Source organism: Corythoichthys intestinalis, unplaced genomic scaffold, assembly GCF_030265065.1.
Source record: "Corythoichthys intestinalis isolate RoL2023-P3 unplaced genomic scaffold, ASM3026506v1 HiC_scaffold_23, whole genome shotgun sequence".
Classification (NCBI taxonomy): domain Eukaryota; kingdom Metazoa; phylum Chordata; class Actinopteri; order Syngnathiformes; family Syngnathidae; genus Corythoichthys; species Corythoichthys intestinalis.
The window spans coordinates 4,109,878-4,129,933 of NW_026651592.1; the positions used below are offsets into that span (position 1 = coordinate 4,109,878).

A 20,056-nucleotide genomic window follows, 5' to 3' on the forward strand; every position below is an offset into this window, starting at 1 on the left:
TTTGCAGATTTAAAAACAAAAACAAAAAAAACAAAAAAACAGTTTTGGCGATTAAGATGGCCGACCAAGCAGCATGCTCCAGGATTGAAAGGCAATCAGTTATTACGTTTTGGTTGCTTAAGGGTGCAAACCAGTTGATGTCCATGATGACGATGTCAATTGTGTATGGTGCCACATGTTACAGCCGAAAAAAACGTGTGAAAAAAATCACACGGAGTTTGAAAGTGACGTCAAAAGTTTTATGAGTGACTGGCTGAGAATTAGTCCAAAGATTTTTACGCTGAGGGAATACGGAAGCTTGTGCAGAGATGGGAAAAGTGTGTGACAGTTCTGGGAGACTACGTTGAAAAAACCAAACATATTTATTATATACACTGTGTGTACACATACAGTATATATATATGTGATATGAGTAAGTATTATTAAGTTTTGATAAACACATTGACTGCTATTGACAGAGCTACACGTCAAATCCGTTTTGACTGGGAGGGCTAACAGCAATTATTCGCCTCACAGTCAAAATGGATGGGACGTTTAGCGTCTTAAAAGGGCAGTGAAACATGATCACTCCTTATAATAGGATTTCTTTGCCCCTAAATAATATGAAAAATCATACACAGATGCAATGCAGTCTCACCTTGAACTGCTTCCCGCATGTGGAGCACAGGAAGTCCCTGCGATCAGAGTGGCGCAGCATGTGTAGACGCAATTTATCCGGCCTACAAAAGGCCTTTTCACAGTTCGGGCACTGGAATATCTTTTCGGAATGGAAGCAGCGGATGTGCTTCTTCACCTGGAGGAATGTGAAAAATTGGAGAATTCCACAAAAAGGTGCCCTAGTACTAAGGGTGCAACGGTACATGTATTTGTATTGAACCGTTTCGGTGCGGGGTGCTCGGTTCGGAACGGAGGCGTACCGAACGAGTTTCTGATGTAATGTAACCCTTACTTTTCGAGGCTGTGAGTCGATCGGGTTACAGTTTCTTTGTGTCGATAATATTTACTCAGTCTTCTCTACTATAATGAGGACCAACACCGTCGAACAGTATATGTCAACGGCGCGACAACCTGGCCGCCGCGAGAACGCAGTGAAACGTGGGCGTTAAAGTCAGTCAGCCGATGCACATGAATCGCAATGCGGCCGCGTGTTAGAGGCGTCCCAGAAGCGACTTCACGCGACGCACGCGAAAAGAACTGCAGAGTTTATTATTTGATGCGAGACGCGGCCCTGCTGCGTCAATACTACTAGCTAGGATCGGTCAGACCGGAAGTCACTCGTGTAAAAATACTGTGGATCCGGTTGATTTTCAAACTAATATGCAATCGTAACCCACTTTTTGAGTCCATCAGATCTCTTGAGTGGTAGATCGGGGCACAGTTGACTTGTCTTTGTTGATTTACCGCTATCTTCTCTGCTATAATAGTAACCAACACAGCCCCGTGTTCAATACAAAACCCTCCTACCACAACTAAACAAGTAGGAACTAATATTCACATAGGAACTAAAGTTATACAACATAAAATATACAATATAAATGAATACTACATCACATTTCTAAAATATAAAGACATAATAAAATAAATAATAGCCCATTTAAATAAAATAAACTGAAATGAGCTAAAACACCTGTAATTAAATAATGATAATAATACACAGATCCTGCTTACACAATAAAATTGAATAATTTCTGTGTGGCGCTTTAACTTGAGAAAATCCACCAATAAAGCTTTTGAAAACCATTCATAAGAAAAAAAAAAGATTCATTGAGGCATTCAATTTGTAAAATTCATGTTAAAATCTTTGTCATTGGGATTGCTTTTCTCTTTAGCACAGGACTAATTTTTTTCGTCTTTCTTTCAAAAAGAAGGCTGACCAATACACGGGGTCTGAAAGGTAAATTATTATTATCTTAAATTCCCTGCTGCATTTTGAGCAGAATTCTAGCTTTGTATAGGCTAATGTTCCTATTGTTGAAAGCACAAACGTGTGTAATAAACAACTAGCACATTTATATTTTGCATTTTGTTTTCTTACTGTACCGAAAATGAACCAAACCGTGACCTCAAAACCGAGGTATGTACCGAACCGAGATTTTTGTGTACCGTTACACCACTACCCAGTACTGACCTGGATGAAGTCAGGGAAGGTCTTTTTGCAGGACGGGCAGGTGAAGTTGCCGTCCACGGCGTGAACGTCTAGGTGGTCCCTGAGCGCTTCGGGCCTATCGAAGGTCTCGGTGCACAGCAGACACGGGTAAGTGCGGTTCTCGTTGTGCACTAGTAAGTGGTCGTCCAGCGCCGTGTCGGTCACGAAGGTCTTGCTGCACAGGTGGCACGGGAAGACAAAGCTGTCGCGGCCGTGCACGCGCAGATGCTGCTCCAGCTTGTCTTTGTCACGGAAGGCCTTATCGCAGTGTTTGCACTTGAAGGGACGGAAGCTCTTGCGGATGAAGTGATGCTGAAGTGTCGCATTCTGACAGTAAACGGAGACACAAAGGATGTTGTTGTTTATGTTTTTTATTTCAACGGTGGAGCATGGCATTTTTAGAATTTTAATACATTGCATAGTTTATGTTTTCAAAAAAATTAACTCAAGTCTGACGATAACGAATTACCAATAGTTATACTTTCTGTATTAGAAAGACAAAGATACCCTAAAATGAACAGATGGGGTCCCCAAATCAACAGAAGGTGATGCAGAAATGTTTCAAAATCAGAAGGAAGTGAGACGGAAACTATCAAAACCACCAGGAAGTGCATTGCATTTGTCCTCTCCACACTAAGTGGCAATAAGCTAATAAGCTACTACTGTAGGCAAAGGGCCCCAGGGTCAACTGACAGAAGCCAGTCAGCCAATTTATGACCGAGTCGGACGGCAAACCGAAAATTTACCGTTACCGAAAACAGAAATGTGAAGTAATTTCATAACATGCCAAATAGGGTCACAAGTAATTAAACATTGTCTAACAAATAAAGCAAGAAAAAATAATTTATATGTAGCATATTTGACAAAATAATCGCGTTTCCGAAGTTCGAACCTGAAAGGGGACGAACCCGGAAGTGATACGTCACACCGAGAACAGCGATCGCAGCGCTCCATACATACGGCCGCCATACAAAGCCCTTCAAACAATGATTCAAACAGCAATATAAGCGATAGATCGAGCGCAAGGGAGGAGATCAAAGTTTTGGAAGAGTTGGAGGAAGAAGAGGAGGTTGGAATTTCATGTTGTACCTAACATGTATTAGCCAGACGCTAATCAGGATGCAAACAATGTGCCTAGACTACCTGACATGGAATGGAGACAAGACCCATCAAGATTACAAGATTGGTAAGATATAGGCTGTTATTATTTTCATGATTTGAAGATGCAGGCATTTGCACATAATTTTATGTTTTTGTCTATCTGATGACATTGTTTAAAAAAATAATAATCAGACTTCATGTTCATTTTGGCAGATCCGGCAGCTCTCGTGCATATAAAATAATAATATAAAAACGTGAAAACAAAATAATAGCGGACTGCCGCCACATTCGACCGCTAAGTTTTGCTTCTCGCTCATCTTCCCCTCGCCTCCTACTACTCACAGCTCTCCAGTCCCAGTGGTTCTTAAACGGATCGTGCATAGTGTCTTGCTATGAGCTTTTTGTTGACAAAGGTATCGACCACACGACGTGCTGACAACTTTGTTTCTTTATTAACAGATGGAGCTAACGGTACGAACACAGCTTGGGGCTCTCGGCAGGAAGTGGCGTCTAATGGCGTGAGGAAATGTAGTTTTTTCACACAAGCCAACAGATTACAAAGCACCACTTCAGTGTTGTCCCGAGACTACATTTCCCATAATTCACTGTGTGACCTGCGCGCTCGCTGATTTGCTGCGAGACATTAAAACCAACACGCTTGTTGTCAATTGTCACCTGTCAGTGGCTCTTGTAAAACACAAACTAGAAGGCTATCAAGCGATCACCGTGAAAGAAACGCCGAACCGTACAAATGCAATGCAATGCTTGAAGCATGGAGGAGGAAATACATAATACAAATACAAATAAATGTGCACAAACTCACCGGCGGTGTGTGTCTCTTACGGCAACGTGACCTTGAATTACAGCTATATGTGCCTATATGCACATCCACACCCCTTTCCCGATTGACAGTGGATTAACCCTTTCGGACAAGATCTACGGTTCATTCCACAACAGTTGGCAGCTCTGCTTTGACAAAGTCATCAGTCATCTATCCAAAAATCACATTTACTTTTTTGGCAAATCCTTGATCATAAGCAGAACGGTTAAAGATGCAGGCACCTTCGAAGTGTTTGTAGCAGAGAACACTACTCGATGATGGTGTGAAATTCATTCGCTTCGTGCAAACGAAAGATGTCAACTTACGTGCCCTGCTATCCTTTGGCCACTCATACAACTTTTCATTTGAGTGAGAACAAAACATCGCCACACGCCGCCATGGCATCTTACCGAGAAGCAATGCAACAAACAATACTGTTCTATGGCAGACTTCCCTCGCACTTCTCAGTGTGACGTAATTTCCGAAGATTGCCGAAGAAAAGCATTTTCGTTGTCAAGGGCGTTGCTATGGGTTAAAGAATCTGGAAGGGTTGCGTAAAAAAAAAATAATGAAAATATTCTTATAATTGTTTAGCCATTAATATTATTCAAAAACATGGTTGGCCAACCTTAGTTCACATTTCCGCTTTAAATTCTTCACGATGACTGATGTAATTTTGACCATGTCGGTAAATTCGGAAATTTAATAAAACAAGAAAATATAGTCTTTACATCCCACTTTGACTCTGTTTTGTTCGGCTATGTTCATTCCCCTTTAAGAAAGCAGTCAGTGTGCTTAAGTATGAAGTCATGTGGTTATCAGGGAATCAAACAAACAGAAGCTCGGTAGGCTAACGCTAGCGGCTAACGCTACAAACATAAGTGGTGGAGTCGGACTTAACATGCGCTACACAAAGTATACCGTAATTTTCAGACTATAAAGCGCTACTTTTTTCCCTCATTCTGAATCCTCCATTTTATAGTCCAGTGCGGGTTATTTGTTGATTTTTTCGGGTTAATAGGTAAGACTTTATTTGACAGCGGCATAATAAGACTGCCATAAGACCATCATAATTATGACATGACACTATCATGGGCATTAATGAATGCATATGACACTTGTCATTAACTGTCATCCAGCAAATTATGTTACTCCATTTATGTCCAGCTCGAATCTTTTACATCCATTCAAAAGTGAGATAATTTTGATTCTGATTTCAGATTCTGAAGAGGAATATTCAACCTCTTTGATGATCAGTCCAATAAAACACAAAGTTACGTAAGTTAAGTGTCCGTCCGTAGCGGCAGCGATTCCATGTGGCAAGACAGTCCACGAGCAGCACATATTCGACCCAATGTTTTGGCATTGGAAGGAGTTCCACCCATTTAAAAAGTGATATCAAAACTAATTTAAAAAAAAAAGGAAAAGCATGGAAAATGAATGAATGAAAAAAAAAAAATTTAAACAGTGGTGCTCGAAGGGTTAACATTGTGAACTTGATCAACCGAGTTGAATTAACTTGCATGATAAAGTATGTTGGCCATACTAAAATTTCTGAGTACATAGAACTTGAAATGATAAGTTTCTCATTTCAGTTTGCAAAGTACCGTAATTTCCCGAATATAAGGCACACCCATGTATAACGCGCACCCCAAATTTACTTGTAAAATCAAGAGAAAATTATTGTACCCGTGTATAACGCGCACCCTAATTTTAGCACCAATAAATAGAAGAACACAAGAAAACAGAGCTCGTGTACAGATACAGAAATGTCATTTTACTGACTGGTGAAACACAGCACAAGCATAGCACATTGGTAGTTCAAACCATTACCATAAACTGACAGTATCTACGGTAATAATATGATTTGACAACTTCTTGAACTTACCAGAATCCAGGAGAAAAAAAAACAGATGTGACTTTTCTTTTAAAGGCTGCTGTATAACTTGCTCGTTTCATCATGATGAATAAATGTTTCCTCCATGGATTGATATGATAAAATGAAAGTGAGAACGTAAGTCTGAAATCCGAGAGAACTCATCGCTGTCGACACAAAAGTAACAATAGGAACTATTGTTATTTGGGTTTGAGTTTCCCGAGGGACAGATATAGTTGACGGACACAGGAAGTCTGTGTTGTTACATTTGTTATGGTCCGAGTTGCGGAGCTGCAATAAACGTTGACTCAAATGAGTTTAAGAAACTAAATTCTGTGCTTTATGAAGAGTGAAAAAAGCAGAATTTAACACAGACGAAATCATTCGGCTGATCAGAGTGAAGTATTACCGAAACAAAATGGTGACGTCACGTACCGTAATGGTCGGCAACGGATCGCCGCATACGTTTCTTTAACATAACATGGCCGTGTCAATAAAAAAAAAAAGTTTTAAAAAAAAATATATATATATATATATAATATATATTTCTGTCTCCATCCATGTTCCTGTTTATAATGCGCACCATGATTTTACAAGTTGATTATGGGAAAAAAAGTGCGCGTTATATTCGGGAAATTACGGTAATCAAATAAAGTAATAAAACGACAAAACATCAGGTGTTCAAGTCTCACCCGCATCCTTTTCAAACGTCGAACGTCTGGAGACAAAAGATGAGCTTCCGACTGTTCGTCCTGCGCGAGTTCCTCCTTTGCCGGGGGAGGCGGGTCCGGGTTAGAGGGTGGGGTTACCGAGGGTTCTATTGCCGGGGGCGCAGTTTGGCCTTCCGCCTCAGTGTCCGGCTCTGACACGGTCACTTCAACGCCATTTTGAGCCGCCTCCATTGGCTCGTCCAGTGGTTGGGCCTCTGAAAGATCTAGCATCTCCTTGGGAAAAAAATAGCCGTTAAAAGTTGAAACTGGAACAAATATGACTCTCAGAATTGAACATGTATTGAAAAACAGGCTGTTTACAGTCGTCTTGTCCACTTCATCTTCAACTGGTGCATCTAAACGTATAAATTTCGGCGGCCGTCCCGGCCTCCTACTAGTCCCAAATCGCTTCCTGCCCCTGGCCCGCCCACGCCCTTTGGACCTGGAGGAGGGCAGCATGCAACAACAAAAAAAGTGAATAAATCATGACTAAACAAAAGACTACACATTAAAACAACAACACAGTGGAAATGTACCTGCTGACAGATTGGATCATGTTGTCGTGCATGTTGAGATGCTGCTGGAGTTGCTCGGAGCTCACAAAGCGCCGACTGCACTCATAGCATGGCCAGTTCTTCTCTAGCTCCCGCAAAACTGAGAAGTACATCTTATTATTATTGTTGCCATAAGTAATTGTGGTTGTGAATTTGGTTGAAGCTTCATGGCTAACAATGCTAACCTTTTCGCTCTTCTTCTGTAACACTGTGCAGCTTCTGATTGACAAACTCTGCATATGTTGCTGCATACCACACCTGCAGAAGGATCATAAGTTCCATTTTTAAATCACTGCCCAAATCCATTCTTCGCTGAAGAAATGGCATTTTGTAGTCTCTGTGCTGTCTTGCGTTAAAACCCGTAGAGCGAAAAAACACGGGGGGAAAAAAATCTGAAAAATGGAAAAAAACAAACGGCAAAAACCGTGACAAACCCTAAAAAAAAAAATAAAGACCACATAAACATGAACAAAAAAAACTGCAAAAAAAGGTGAAAAAAACAAAACAAAATAATGCAAAAAACACCAAAAACCTTACAAAAAAAGCTGAAAAACATCATGAAAAAATACAGGGAAAAGGCAAATAAATCCTTACAAACAAAACAAAATAAAACATAACCCCCCCCAAACACCCTCCACTAAAAACAGCAAAAAAAAAAAAAACCAGAATATTTTTTTACAAACTGCAAATAAAAATGAGAAACCGTTAAGAGAAAATGCAAAAAAAAAAAAAAAAAAAAAAAAAAAAAAAAAAAAAAAAACCTGCAAAATGGCAAAAAAACATTTTTGTCAAATTCTGCTTTTTGGAAATGTCGTAACTCTCTAAAGTAAACCTTTTTCTTATTTTATTTTACTCAGTGGCTGCCATGTATGGCGCTAGTTGTCTATGAGTGGTATTTTTAAATATTTTATTAGTTTACCAACTACCACAGCATATACTCCATGAATACTATACTGGCATATTAATAGGTTCCCACCTTAAGCTCTTGCTTGGGCTCAATGTTTTTGATGGTGGTGTAGAAAATGTCGGGGCCGTACTGGTACGCCACCAGATTCTGCTCCAGATGGTTCTGGGCTGGCCTCACAAACATCATCCAGTTGCAGCTCTCCTCGTCGGACAGGTCCAGCCATGTGTCCTGTGATTTTTCACCGTCTTTCTCTGCATCCAGGATGCAAAGCTGAGGCCGTGATGGAAAGGGAAAGTCGATGATTGTGTGCATTTCAACTTACAGGGGCGTTAAACTCCTCTCTGTCAAGGGCCACTTTGGACTGCCACAACTAATCGACAACTAGTCGATAATCATTGCAATGATTAATCAATCACCATTTTCAGAGTTGATAAATTTTTGACACATGTTGAGACATTGTTGACCTAATCATCCAAAACGTCCATTTATGAGCCTTGTGATAGCAGTTATTCTCTTATCTGGTATTTTAAATGGAACCTCAGACTTAGATTTGCAGGCTATAATAAGCCACAATTACTCAAATATGTTGTTAGAAACACATATTACTGCCATTCATTTAAAAATCTATGATAGTTAGTGCTTGTTTTGGAGGGCGCTATGTTTTACGCGCGAAATGCACGCTGGGGGTGATGACGCGGTTCGGCTGGATTGGGAGAATAGCTAGTATGACGACTGGCATGATTTTGTCACATTCTGCTGCTGGTCAGATTGTTTCGTTACAGAGCTGTGGGATGAGTTCCCAACATTGTACCTACATCCAATTCCAGCTCATCAGCAGTGTCTTTAAACCGATCCGAGGCGGCTTGCCGAGATACTGACTTGCTGCTACATGGCAAATTGTATATCCCTTCGTTGCTAGTTGCATAATTGCCTTATTTTTTCTGTTCGTCTCCCTCTCACCACGGTTTTCCCTCGGGTTTTTATTGATCCCGACCTACTGCCACGGACCCTTTTTGTGTCTCCCTTTCGTGATCGCGTGTTTTTTTTTTTTTTGCATGTTCAATAAACCTTTTTACGCAATCCCTATGTTATTGTTGTCTGCGTTGCGTTTCCCTTTCAGGTTTAACCGCAGACATACAACGTACAGTGGGGAGAACAAGTATTTGATAACAAGTATTTGATGTATCAAATACTTGACACCGTCACGCGGAAGTATGTGCTCTATGCGCTCATCTGTCGCACAGAAAACGCGGGTTCAAATCCTGCTGGAGACCATCGCTTAATTGCTTTTGGTGCTCGTTTTGTGAAATATAGACTGTGCTGTTCTATTCATCACTATTCTGCTCGGGTTTAAATTGGTAGGGCAGAACAGACGACATGTTTATCTAGCTAACGAGTGACACTGTGGAAGTACGGCAGGGCTGCCCAGTGACATCACAGCCCAGGGTGCATTCCGTCATCAACAACAATGGCGACCCACTAGTTAAACTCATTCTTGAAATTAAAAGAAAACAAAAACGGGGACATTAATGGGGTTTGAATATCAAAATTATAACTCAGACTAACATTTCTCTTTTAAGAAGTAACAGTCTTTCCTCCATGGTTCCATTTAAATGTTAAATTTTATAATAAAAAAAAAAGCAAACATTCTCACTTTTTTATGTTTAAAAAGCAAAATACAGTGTTTAAGTTTAAAAAAAAGGGGGAAAAGTTTAATTATCCTTTTTAGAATATTTTTTAATTAAAATAACAAAAGAGGAAAACACTACATTTTTATTAAAAAAACAGTACATTCTAAAATCAATAATTTATAGTTTCATTTAAAAAAGGATGACACAGCAAATATTTTCCTTACATTTTTAAATGTTGGGATTTTTCTCTGTATTTACATTTTTTGAATTAAAAAAATAGTTAAACAGCAAGTCTACTCTTTTAATAATTGTTTTAGTGCTGCAACGATTTTTCGATTAACTCGAGTATTCGATTAGAAAAAAATAAAATTACATTTTTTGCTTCGAGTATTCGTTTAATTAAAGTGGCGTTGTAATGGTTTATTTTGAAAGCGTTTACATTTAGTTTATTGAGAAGGGTGGATACATTGCCTTTGGTCTGCCTTATTTCACATGGCTGAATCCAACTGCTCCCTGTTAAGATCAACGTAAGCTTTTATTTGGGCTAATATTTTTTAATGCATTCGCAATTTAGTTTATATGTATATTTAGCCGTTTTTTGAGGGAATACAAGTCTGAATCATTTGTTAACAGCAGTGGAGTAAAAAAACGTTAGCATTTTATAGCATTTAAGATAGCGGACTTTTGCTATGTAAGTTAGCCAATTGTTCTTTTGTTGTTTGTAGATCCTCATTTATTTATTTTTAATACCGTGTGAGACTCAGCTCAGGTATTTTAATTTTTCATGTTCCTTATCCGATTACTCGATTATTCGAACTAACTAGTTCATCGATTAATGGACTACTAAAATAATCGATAGCTGCAGCCCTAAATTGTTTAAAAGAATATTTATTTAAAAAATGAAAAAACTTCCTAATTTTCAAATTAAAAATAAATAAATAAAAGAGTAAATATTCTCCGACTTCTGTAGTCCTCTTCAGACTTCTGTATTCCTACATCTTTGATTGAGGACTACAGAAATTTTATTCAAATGTTATTTTAACCAATAACACAAACTTTTGTGGGACCACACAAAATAACATGGCGGAACAAATCTGGCCCCCGCGCCTTGAGTTTAACCATGTGTGCTTCAGTATTTTAAAAAAAAAAAAAAAAAAAAATTTTTTTACATTTTTTGTGTGGTTGTCTTTCTTGAGATATTAATGGAAAACTGTCACAGACTCACCTTCAGATGAATATAGTTGTCCTGCAGTGCACTCTGGGGCACCAGGGGTCCATCCACGGGGCCAAACTGGGTACGCTTGGGAATGAACCTCTTAGAGAAGACCCCGCCCAGGAAGCGGTCAATATAGAGCACCAGAGGCAGGCTGGCACGAGCCTTAGACATCACTGGTCGGTTGGGAATGGGATGGAGAGGCCCATGGGTTAGACAATCTGATGTGTTGGAGTTGTTGCACTCCTCGCACCCTGACAAAAAAACATGGTGATATAGTGTTCATACAGTTAATTTTAATATTTACTCAATTCATGACTCACAAATTTAATTCTTTAAAGGTCACTCATAGGTTGCCATTGAAGGTTCTCAAACGTGCGGCCAAAGGGCCAACTGCAGCCCACTGGACAATATTTTGCGACACCATTTGACCCCAATCTTAGTATTAGTGTTGTCAGACTCTTTGTACGATGGGCAACAAATATATATGTATATATTAACCCTTGAGAGTCGAAGGACGCGCCGGCGCGTCCTCAGCGCACGTCGTCTTTGAAGCGCCCTGGCGTTTTAATTACGTCACCCACATGCCGTTGGTTGGTCTTGTTTTAAAGTGCGGAAGTTGCGGTTTACTCTCGTTGTTATTTGAAGTCAATCGACCAACTAAAACGTGAGATATTGTCATTTAAGTTTTATAGTTTTATTGTCCTCTCAAAAAAACATTAAAACGCTGCATGGATCATTTGTTTATGTCTACAGTTCCATCATTTCTTGTCCTTTTTCAAAACGGAAGCTCCATGAAAAAACACAAATCAAACGAACCCTTTCGAAGTCACAGTGGAAGCACAAAATGCGTTTTAAAAAAAAAAATATATATATATAACTGCCATGCGAGGTTCCACCGAACGAGAGGGAGGAGTGTTCTGAAGCAGCGAGGTGGCGACCGACGGCCGTTTGAATCGAGCGAGCGAGCGACTTTGTGTGACTTTGAGAATGAACAGATAACTAAATTTAGCGCAAGCAATTGTGCTTTTTGATCAACTTGAGGAAGAGGATGGTCCAAATTCGTCATCATCGTCTTCTTCGGAAGAGTCCTCGAGTGTGACGGAGATAGTGACGGATTTGAACACGTGGGTGACGCCATCGACGAGCAGAGGTAAGCCAACTCACTTTTTTTTTTTTTTTTTAATGCTGAAAAAGTTTCTTTTGAAAGTTTCTTTTGATATTGCAAGACAAAGTTAATTTTGATGCAATATAAGTGTGTGTTTGTGTATATAATAATAAATGTGCAGGTCTTCTTTCTATATGAAGATTAGGGATGTAGTACATATTCAGCTATGGTATTCTTTCTATTGTCATACATATAGATTTCCATTATTATTTATTGCTGTATATATTTTTATTTTATACTTTATTATTTTCATAAATACTAAATTTTTTTCATGTACATTTATAGTGACAATGAAAGTAAAGTGAAATGAAAATGGAAGGGTGGAAAGAGGACCGACACCCCATGGAAGTGTGGTCTGTGTGATGTAGCCCTGTGTCTAATTCCAGGACGAAACTGCTTTTCGGAGTGGCATGCCTGAAAAAAATGTAACTTGTTTATTGTAAATATTTTTGAAAATACTTTTTTCCCCCCAATGTTATATATATATTTTTTCCCACAATCAGTCTTCTCAATTTGTGTATATAAATGTGTGTTCAAGAAGCTTGATTGTGTGTACATAGTTTTCATCAGGTGATGGGCCGCAATACCTAAACTCATAAAGAGATGGCCTCTAAACACCTTTTGTGTTTGATGGTATATTTTTTCACTTTTCTTCACTGTTTGGTCTGCTGTATATAACCTGTTTTGACTAGAGCGTGTATAAAGGCAAAAAACGCCTATGGCTATACCTGTTGTTTATGTTGAATTGTCAAATATAAGACTATGTATTCTAAATTTTTTTGGTTGAATGTTCATCCTAACATGTTGAATAAATATTACAAAGTTTCAAAACGGTTCGTTACACATGTTTGGTTGTCAATTGGACATCAATATTAAAAATTTTGACAAAACGATTTTGGAATTTTTGGTCTTTTTGGGCCCAAAATGATGATTTATAATTGGTCAGTGAAGGAAACAACAGTTTGGACATGAAGTTCAAGGTGTCACAAAAAAGGGACCAAACCAGGCCATCGTAAACAATTCTTTCTTTGAAATATAAAGGCAACTTCAAAGGCATGCAAAATCAGACAAAATAGGCCCAGACCTTAAAGGGTTATATATAAATAGTTAATGAATGAATACATCTAAAAAATAAAGTAAAACAAAGCGTAATAAATTCAAAAACAAAAAGACATAAAATAACTGTGGCACAGGCCACAGTTACTGAATTTATTTGTTGTTTTTTGACCTCACATAGCTTCAGTCCTTGGCTGCCATTGACAGCAATGGATGTCCAATCCATTTTAATCGCTTCCAGACCCTCCAAGTTAAAATGGATTGAACATCTATTGCTGTCAATATTCACCAACTACCACAACACATACACTGTGACTTACGCTGGCAGTAAATGAGTTAAGATAAAGACTATTTTTTAATAGATGTCCACTAGACCGGTCCATCGCATAATTTTTCTTTTTCAACGTTTTTGAATTTCTCCTCCAAAAGGCTATTTTTGTTCATCTTCAGGTCTAAGACATATGTGTGAAGTTTTGTACTATTTGGTATGCAATTACTGTCCGCGTCCTCCATAACGGTTTTTCCCTATTGCTTTCCCACAATGAACCGAAAAAGTGATCCGAATGAATAAACCGCGCATTTCTTGATGTGTTTGTAGATCGTCAAACAGCGTATTTGTTTTGATTTTTCGTTAATTATTTGGGAGTTTATCGGTTATCCCTCACCCTGGTGGCAACGCATAGAGAGCAGTCACTAGTGGACAACTTGATGGCTTGGCACACCAAATAAAGCACTTTGAACGTGAAATGTTGCTATTGTCTAGGAAAGGAATAAGTATAACCCTGAGGAGCAGCAATTTTCCACAGTTCATTTTTTTGGATCGGTCTAATGTCCACTGTAGTGACTACTAGAGGTAGGAATCGTTGGGCACCTAACGATCCGATTACGATTCAGAGGCTCCGATTCGATTATAAATCAATTATTGATGCACCACAAATCACCCCCCTCCCCCCACTTAAAAAAAAAAAGTTAAAAACAGTAAATAAAATACTCAAGTCCCCATTCTGTATCGGCAGCTTTAAACTACATTCAATGAATTTAATGTTGTGAATCAACCGTTAAAGTTGTTAAAATTGCTCCCGTTATTCCATAATTTCCCTTCTGTCTACTTTCGACGTGAAAGTCTTAAAACTGTTTCATCATTTAAAGATAGATTCAAGTCAAGATTTTGCCGTTTTTTTTTTTTTTTTTTTTTAAATAAAAAGTAATTAGGTTCGCTACAACAGAGCCTTCTAGAGAAGTCTACTGCTTTAAGATGGCACCTGTTTACTAGCGCGGTAAAGTGTCATTTCGCATCTAGTTCTTGGTATATGATCTAACACGGCCGCCGTCTGTCATTTCACATCTAGTTCTAGATATATGTGATATCTACCATAGCCGTATGTTGCCGTATGTTTGTAGCAACTGGGCGCTGTTTGTAGCGGCTGACGGCCGCAGTCAGGTATTATTGTTGTTTTTTTTTTTTTCTTTTATCTAGCGGCATGAGTTCAACATGATATTTACTCTCGGTCTGTTCCTCATTGCATCCTGAAGACCTCGCTGACTGTTTTTTATTTCCGTTTTACCTGGTATGATTCAATAATCGGAATTTGGATGTTTGTGAATCGTTCTCGAATCTTCCACGGCCGAATCGCTAATAATCTAAGAATCGGAAATTTCACACGCCTCTAGTGACTACTATCCCTTAAAGGGTTAATTCATTCATTAACTATTCAAATTTGGTGTAAATTACTTGTAGCAGTGTTTGGTAACTATGACTGTACAATGAGAAAATAAAAATATGCACGTACAGAGATTGTGAGGATTGAACCGCTGGCGAGGCTCCCAGTCGTCAATGTCTGAGTCTTCCTCGTCATCGTCATCTTCTTCAGAGTCGTCTGTAGTGTCCATGGCCCCGAGCGGGCTGGACGGGGGGTCCGTCATGTCAGCCATAGAGGCTTGCGAGTTGGAATCGGGCAATTGCTCCTGTGTGAATATTAAACAGCATAAAGCACAGGCTCCTTTTACCTATGAACTGAAAATGAGTCCCTACCTGGGGTGCAGGTTCCAGTGTGGCTTGCGGTGCCTCAGCCACATTGCTGAGGACATGGAGACTGGCTGTGTTCACGTTCTGCCCGCTTGGCAGCAGGACCGCCACCTTGGCAGGGACAAAGGTTCAATTAAAAATTGTGTTAAGGTAAAAAAAAAATAGATTATCAGGCCACCCGCACCTGCTGAGTTGTGCCATCTTGCTGGATGTACGCCACTTGAGGTTGATCTGCAAATACGGCCTGAAAAAAAATATTATATACTGTATATAAAAATTATTCGCAAAGTTTTTTGTAAGATCAACTTGCAAAATTTCAGAATTTTTTTTTTTTTTACCCTACCTGGGTGCCATCCGCAGGGTGAATATAGACTAGCGTGTGCTCTGCCGACTCCACCGACGTATACGAGCTGCCGTCGGCAGCGTAGACCACTCGTTGCTGCTGCCCCCGCGCCGCCGGATCAGTGCTATCTCCACTGTACACTAACTGGGCCACTGTGCCACCCTCGAAATGAACCTGGAACCATTGTTGTTTTCGTCAACAATGACGACAAGAAAAATATTTCGTCAGTCAACATTTTTTTCATGACGATGATGAGCTAAAAACGTGACTTGGGAGACTACAAGCATCCTCTTTAATGCTCGGCCAACTTTTTTTGTACATACAGTTTGTGGCTACAATATGTGCACGTCTCCATTTTCATTTGAAATAGTTGGAAACCTTTATTCATTTTTGGACTAAAACTTTTGAATTTGGCAGACGAAAACATTTGAGGAACTGTCGGGTTAAACCAGACGAAATTTGTATGAGATTAAAACTAGACTAAGACGAACACATTTTGAAATGACTAAAATATGTAGATGTGCGATAATTAATCGACAACTAATCGATGTGTAAATTAATCGACAACTATTTTGATAACCAATTAAAGGTTTAGGACCTTCTTCACCGTAAACTTTTCTAAATTCTTGAAATTATAACATACATATAACTTCTCAGTTGTAAATATTATTAGATTTATTCATTATATTTTTTGTTAAGTTAAAGTAGGAGATGTACAAAAATCTGATTTTACTTTGGAAAACACCAATTGACATTTTGGCCAATTTTCAGACATTTTACTGTCACAACTAGGTTCATAATAAGGCTGCGACAACTAATCCATTAAAATCAATTAATAAATATGCTGCCAACGACTTTGATAATCGATACAGTTGTTGACTACAGTTAAGTCAGAAGGCGGTAATAAAATACTACTTTTTGAAGCAAATAGCCATCCAGTTTGTCTTCACTGTTACTTACAAGTTACAACATACCTGAAAAAACTTTATGATAAATTGTGAAGGTAATTGAAAAAAACCCAGATAGCAGACCAATGTTGAATATACCGTATTGGCCCGAATATACAGTAAGACGGCCCTGATTATAAGACGACCCCCTCTTTTTCAAGACTCGAGTTTGAAAAAAGACTTTTTGAACACCAAATTAATTTTTATACAGAAAATAATTACATCTGAAACAACTGTTTATAACAATATATTTGAGAGAAAAAGCATGTTATTTTGCCTCATTCAAATCTTAATATCTGAACATTTAAATATGTAAACTAAAGTGCAATCACATTCATAAATGGCTTCTGGTTTTTGAAATGTAAATAAACCAATCTATTGTGATAAAACAACAAAATTGCAATAACTGCATTAACCATCAAAGTGAAGTCTAACTGTAACTGTAGTCTTGAAACAAATCTGAATAAGGAAAAACATTACAATAAAATAATGCAAACCGGTTAAAACTCGAGAGTAGCTGAGATTTGTCTTGACAGAACATCGCTTCAATGATATCTGGCGCCATCTAGCGTCGTGAATGGGTATAACGTCTAGACCGCAAATATAAGACGACTCCCACTTTTTCAGTCTTATTTCCCTGCAAAAAAACACCGGTATGTTGATTTTCCATCAAAATCATCAGTATGGTTGGCATTGAAATTTTCGATAATGTTGTATTTTTCGGACTATAAGTAGCACCTGAGTATAAATCGCACCAGCCCAAAAATGTGCAATGAAGAGGGGGGAAAAAAAAGATATGTCGCAGCGGAGTATAAGTCGCATTTTTGGGGGAAATTTACTTGACAAAATCCAATACATAGAACAGAATATGTCATCCTAAAAGGCAATTTTAAAAAAATACAATAGAAAAAAACATGCTGAATAAGTCTACAGTATGATAATGTTACATGTTGCATGAACAACGAAATGCGAACGTGGCCGGTATGTTAACGTAACATACAGTGCCCTCCATAATTATTCCACCCCTGAAAAAGATGTGTTTTTTAGCTTCTAATATTTTTTTAATTCAAATAATATGGGACCTTAATGGAAAAAAAAGAGAAAAATCCAACCTTCAATACAAGTGCATTCATTCAGTGGGGACAAAATCCCACAAAGAAAAAATTATTTAACATCAAAAAATGTGTGTCACAGTTATTAGCACCCCTGGTCTTAATACTTTGTACAACCCCCTTTTGCCAACAAAACAAGGTCTGGGGACTGAAATGGTCATGGGAGGAGCTTGATTTTGTGTCTGCTGAACCATTTCTGTGTAGATTTGGCAATATGTTTAGGGTTATTGTCTTAGTGAGACACCCAGTGACGACCCATCTTCAGCTTTCGGGCAGAGGGCAACAGATTTTGATTTAAAATGTCCTGGTATTTCAAAGCATTCATGATGCCATGCACCCTAACAAGGTTCCCAGGGCCTTTGGAAGCGAAACAGTCCCACAGTATCACTGACCCACCCCCATACTTCACAGTGGGTATGAGGTGCTTTTCAGCATGCGCATCTTTCGTGGCACGCCAGACCCACTTAGAGTGTTTCTTGCCAAAAAGCTCAATCTTGGTCTCACACAAAAATACACACGGTCCCAGGCTTCAACTGGGACCGTGTGCTTTGGTCAGAGGATTTCAACGTTGGATCGAGGGTGCAAAAGTGAAGACAAATCAACGTTGGGTGTCAACGTTGATTCAACGATATAAGATCGACAGTGGAATGTTGATTTAACATCATTTCAACGTCGGTCTGCTATCTGGGAAGTGACAGTTATCCGATTAATCAACTAATCGTTGAATTAATCGTCCGATTAATCAACTAATCGTTGAATTAATCGTCCGATTAATCGATTATGAAAATAATTGTTAGTTGCAGCCCTAAAAATATGACTAAGACTAAGAAGTATTTTCGTTCAAAAGACGAAGACAACAATTAAAAGGGCTGCCAAAAACAATACTGCGTGGAACCCACGGCAACACAATTAGGCACTCTACTGTATATCACACTCGAATTGAATTGAATGAATGAAAATAAACTATTTGAGGACACAATGACAGCATCCATGCAATTAGCTGTTTTCTTTCATTCTCACTACCTGAGGTGCATCGGCTGAATCCGTATTCTCGGACTGATTCCACACGGTGGCGGACTCCGGCTTGTTTTCCATGTTCACGCCGGTCAACGTACTCATACCAGCAACACCTATTAATGTTTCATGCCATACCATTGACAAATGAAATGCTGGTCAGCTCATAGTTGGACCAAAAAGTTAAACAAATCAACTGACAATAAATCCACTGTTAATGTATTTATTATAGAACAGTTAAAGTACTAATGGTGAGGATGTTATTCTTCCCTTTTTCTTCTAAGTACCAATATACAGTATCTACAAAGCGAAACTATCTTAAAATGCTATTACTATATAAATATTGTACACTTATTCAATACAACTTACCATCGCTTGTTATTATGTCATCTTGCCAAGAATCCCCGGCAAAAAATTCTCGATTCTGTCAAAATTAATCCAGATTATGCGGCGATCAATTCTTGATTCCGTGGCATGAAGGTTCCTTTTCCACAGGCAATAAAAAAAAACAAAAAATGATCAGGTATAAATCAAATGTATGCATTAAAGAGGTCAAATTTCTCTTGTGAAATTATTTGCAATACCAAAACACTGCTACACATTGTGGTTATAATTGTTAAATATTACGTTTTTGCCAATGTTGGACCGTTATATTTGCATTACTTAAAAAGTGCAAATATTTCATCAAACACTGAGTTTGAGGGCAGACGCGATATTAAATGCATGAATTTAAGTGGAAGCCATTCACTTGACTTGGATGTTGTAAACAAATGCATATGGAGTTTTAAAATGTGTTTGTGAATCAGGAAATATTTGACTGACACTTATCAGATTTTCATCCGACGAGTTGGGTTCTGGGATGTAAAGCGATAAATTTAAGACTTGTAACCTGTTTAAGAAATTTGTTTGGTAGGGGATTGTGATATTTTCCTAATGTAAAATGCATACTTTGGCTCACTAAAGTTTGAAGGATTTTCATGCGAGTGCATTTTTATAAGAGATAATGAACACGCCTACAAATACACAACTGTGTAATGACAATAAAGGGCTATTCTATTCTATTCTATTCTATTAAATCGTTTAAGCACTCAATTTACCGTGATTATTCAAATCCCCATTTTTAATCTGCACTTTACATCACTGGTCATTTTACTATCACAATGTGCAATATTTTATCAACCTTTTTAACCTGTATATGGCGGAAAACACTCAGGTGACTTGAAGTTCCGCTCTGAGACCCCCAATTTGGCCAGATTTCAAAATTGTCCCATATGCATATGTGATACATCATCGAAGAGCTTAAAATCTCAATTTTCTGGGGGATGAAAAATGTTGAACAGGAGGGCATTTGAAAAAAAAAAAAAAATCAACAGCAAAACCCTAACTGGAGGTGAGAGCACGCAAGAGCATAATTAAAGACGCCATGATTTTA

The 20,056-nt window shown here is 38.5% G+C and overlaps 1 protein-coding gene across 7 annotated transcripts in view; it reads right to left on the minus strand.

Moving 5' to 3' along the window:
- Window positions 1-20,056, minus strand: part of LOC130911222 (PR domain zinc finger protein 10-like) — a 40,381-nt gene that overhangs the window by 15,449 nt on the left and 4,876 nt on the right. For 6 of the 7 annotated variants that reach the window (XM_057829045.1, XM_057829046.1, XM_057829041.1 and 3 more), the window contains exons 2-15: window positions 18,994-19,108; window positions 18,634-18,740; window positions 15,552-15,725; window positions 15,393-15,452; window positions 15,215-15,319; window positions 14,973-15,147; window positions 10,971-11,212; window positions 8,184-8,384; window positions 7,393-7,465; window positions 7,190-7,307; window positions 6,975-7,095; window positions 6,636-6,887; window positions 2,129-2,473; window positions 638-793 (exon numbers count right to left, since the gene is read on the minus strand). In XM_057829045.1, coding sequence (XP_057685028.1) covers window positions 638-793; window positions 2,129-2,473; window positions 6,636-6,887; window positions 6,975-7,095; window positions 7,190-7,307; window positions 7,393-7,465; window positions 8,184-8,384; window positions 10,971-11,212; window positions 14,973-15,147; window positions 15,215-15,319; window positions 15,393-15,452; window positions 15,552-15,725; window positions 18,634-18,729 — 2,118 coding nt within the window. In that variant the 5' untranslated portion in view covers window positions 18,730-18,740; window positions 18,994-19,108. The remainder of the gene's footprint in view (window positions 1-637; window positions 794-2,128; window positions 2,474-6,635; window positions 6,888-6,974; window positions 7,096-7,189; window positions 7,308-7,392; window positions 7,466-8,183; window positions 8,385-10,970; window positions 11,213-14,972; window positions 15,148-15,214; window positions 15,320-15,392; window positions 15,453-15,551; window positions 15,726-18,633; window positions 18,741-18,993; window positions 19,109-20,056) is intronic. The other variant, XM_057829048.1, reaches the window with a different exon arrangement.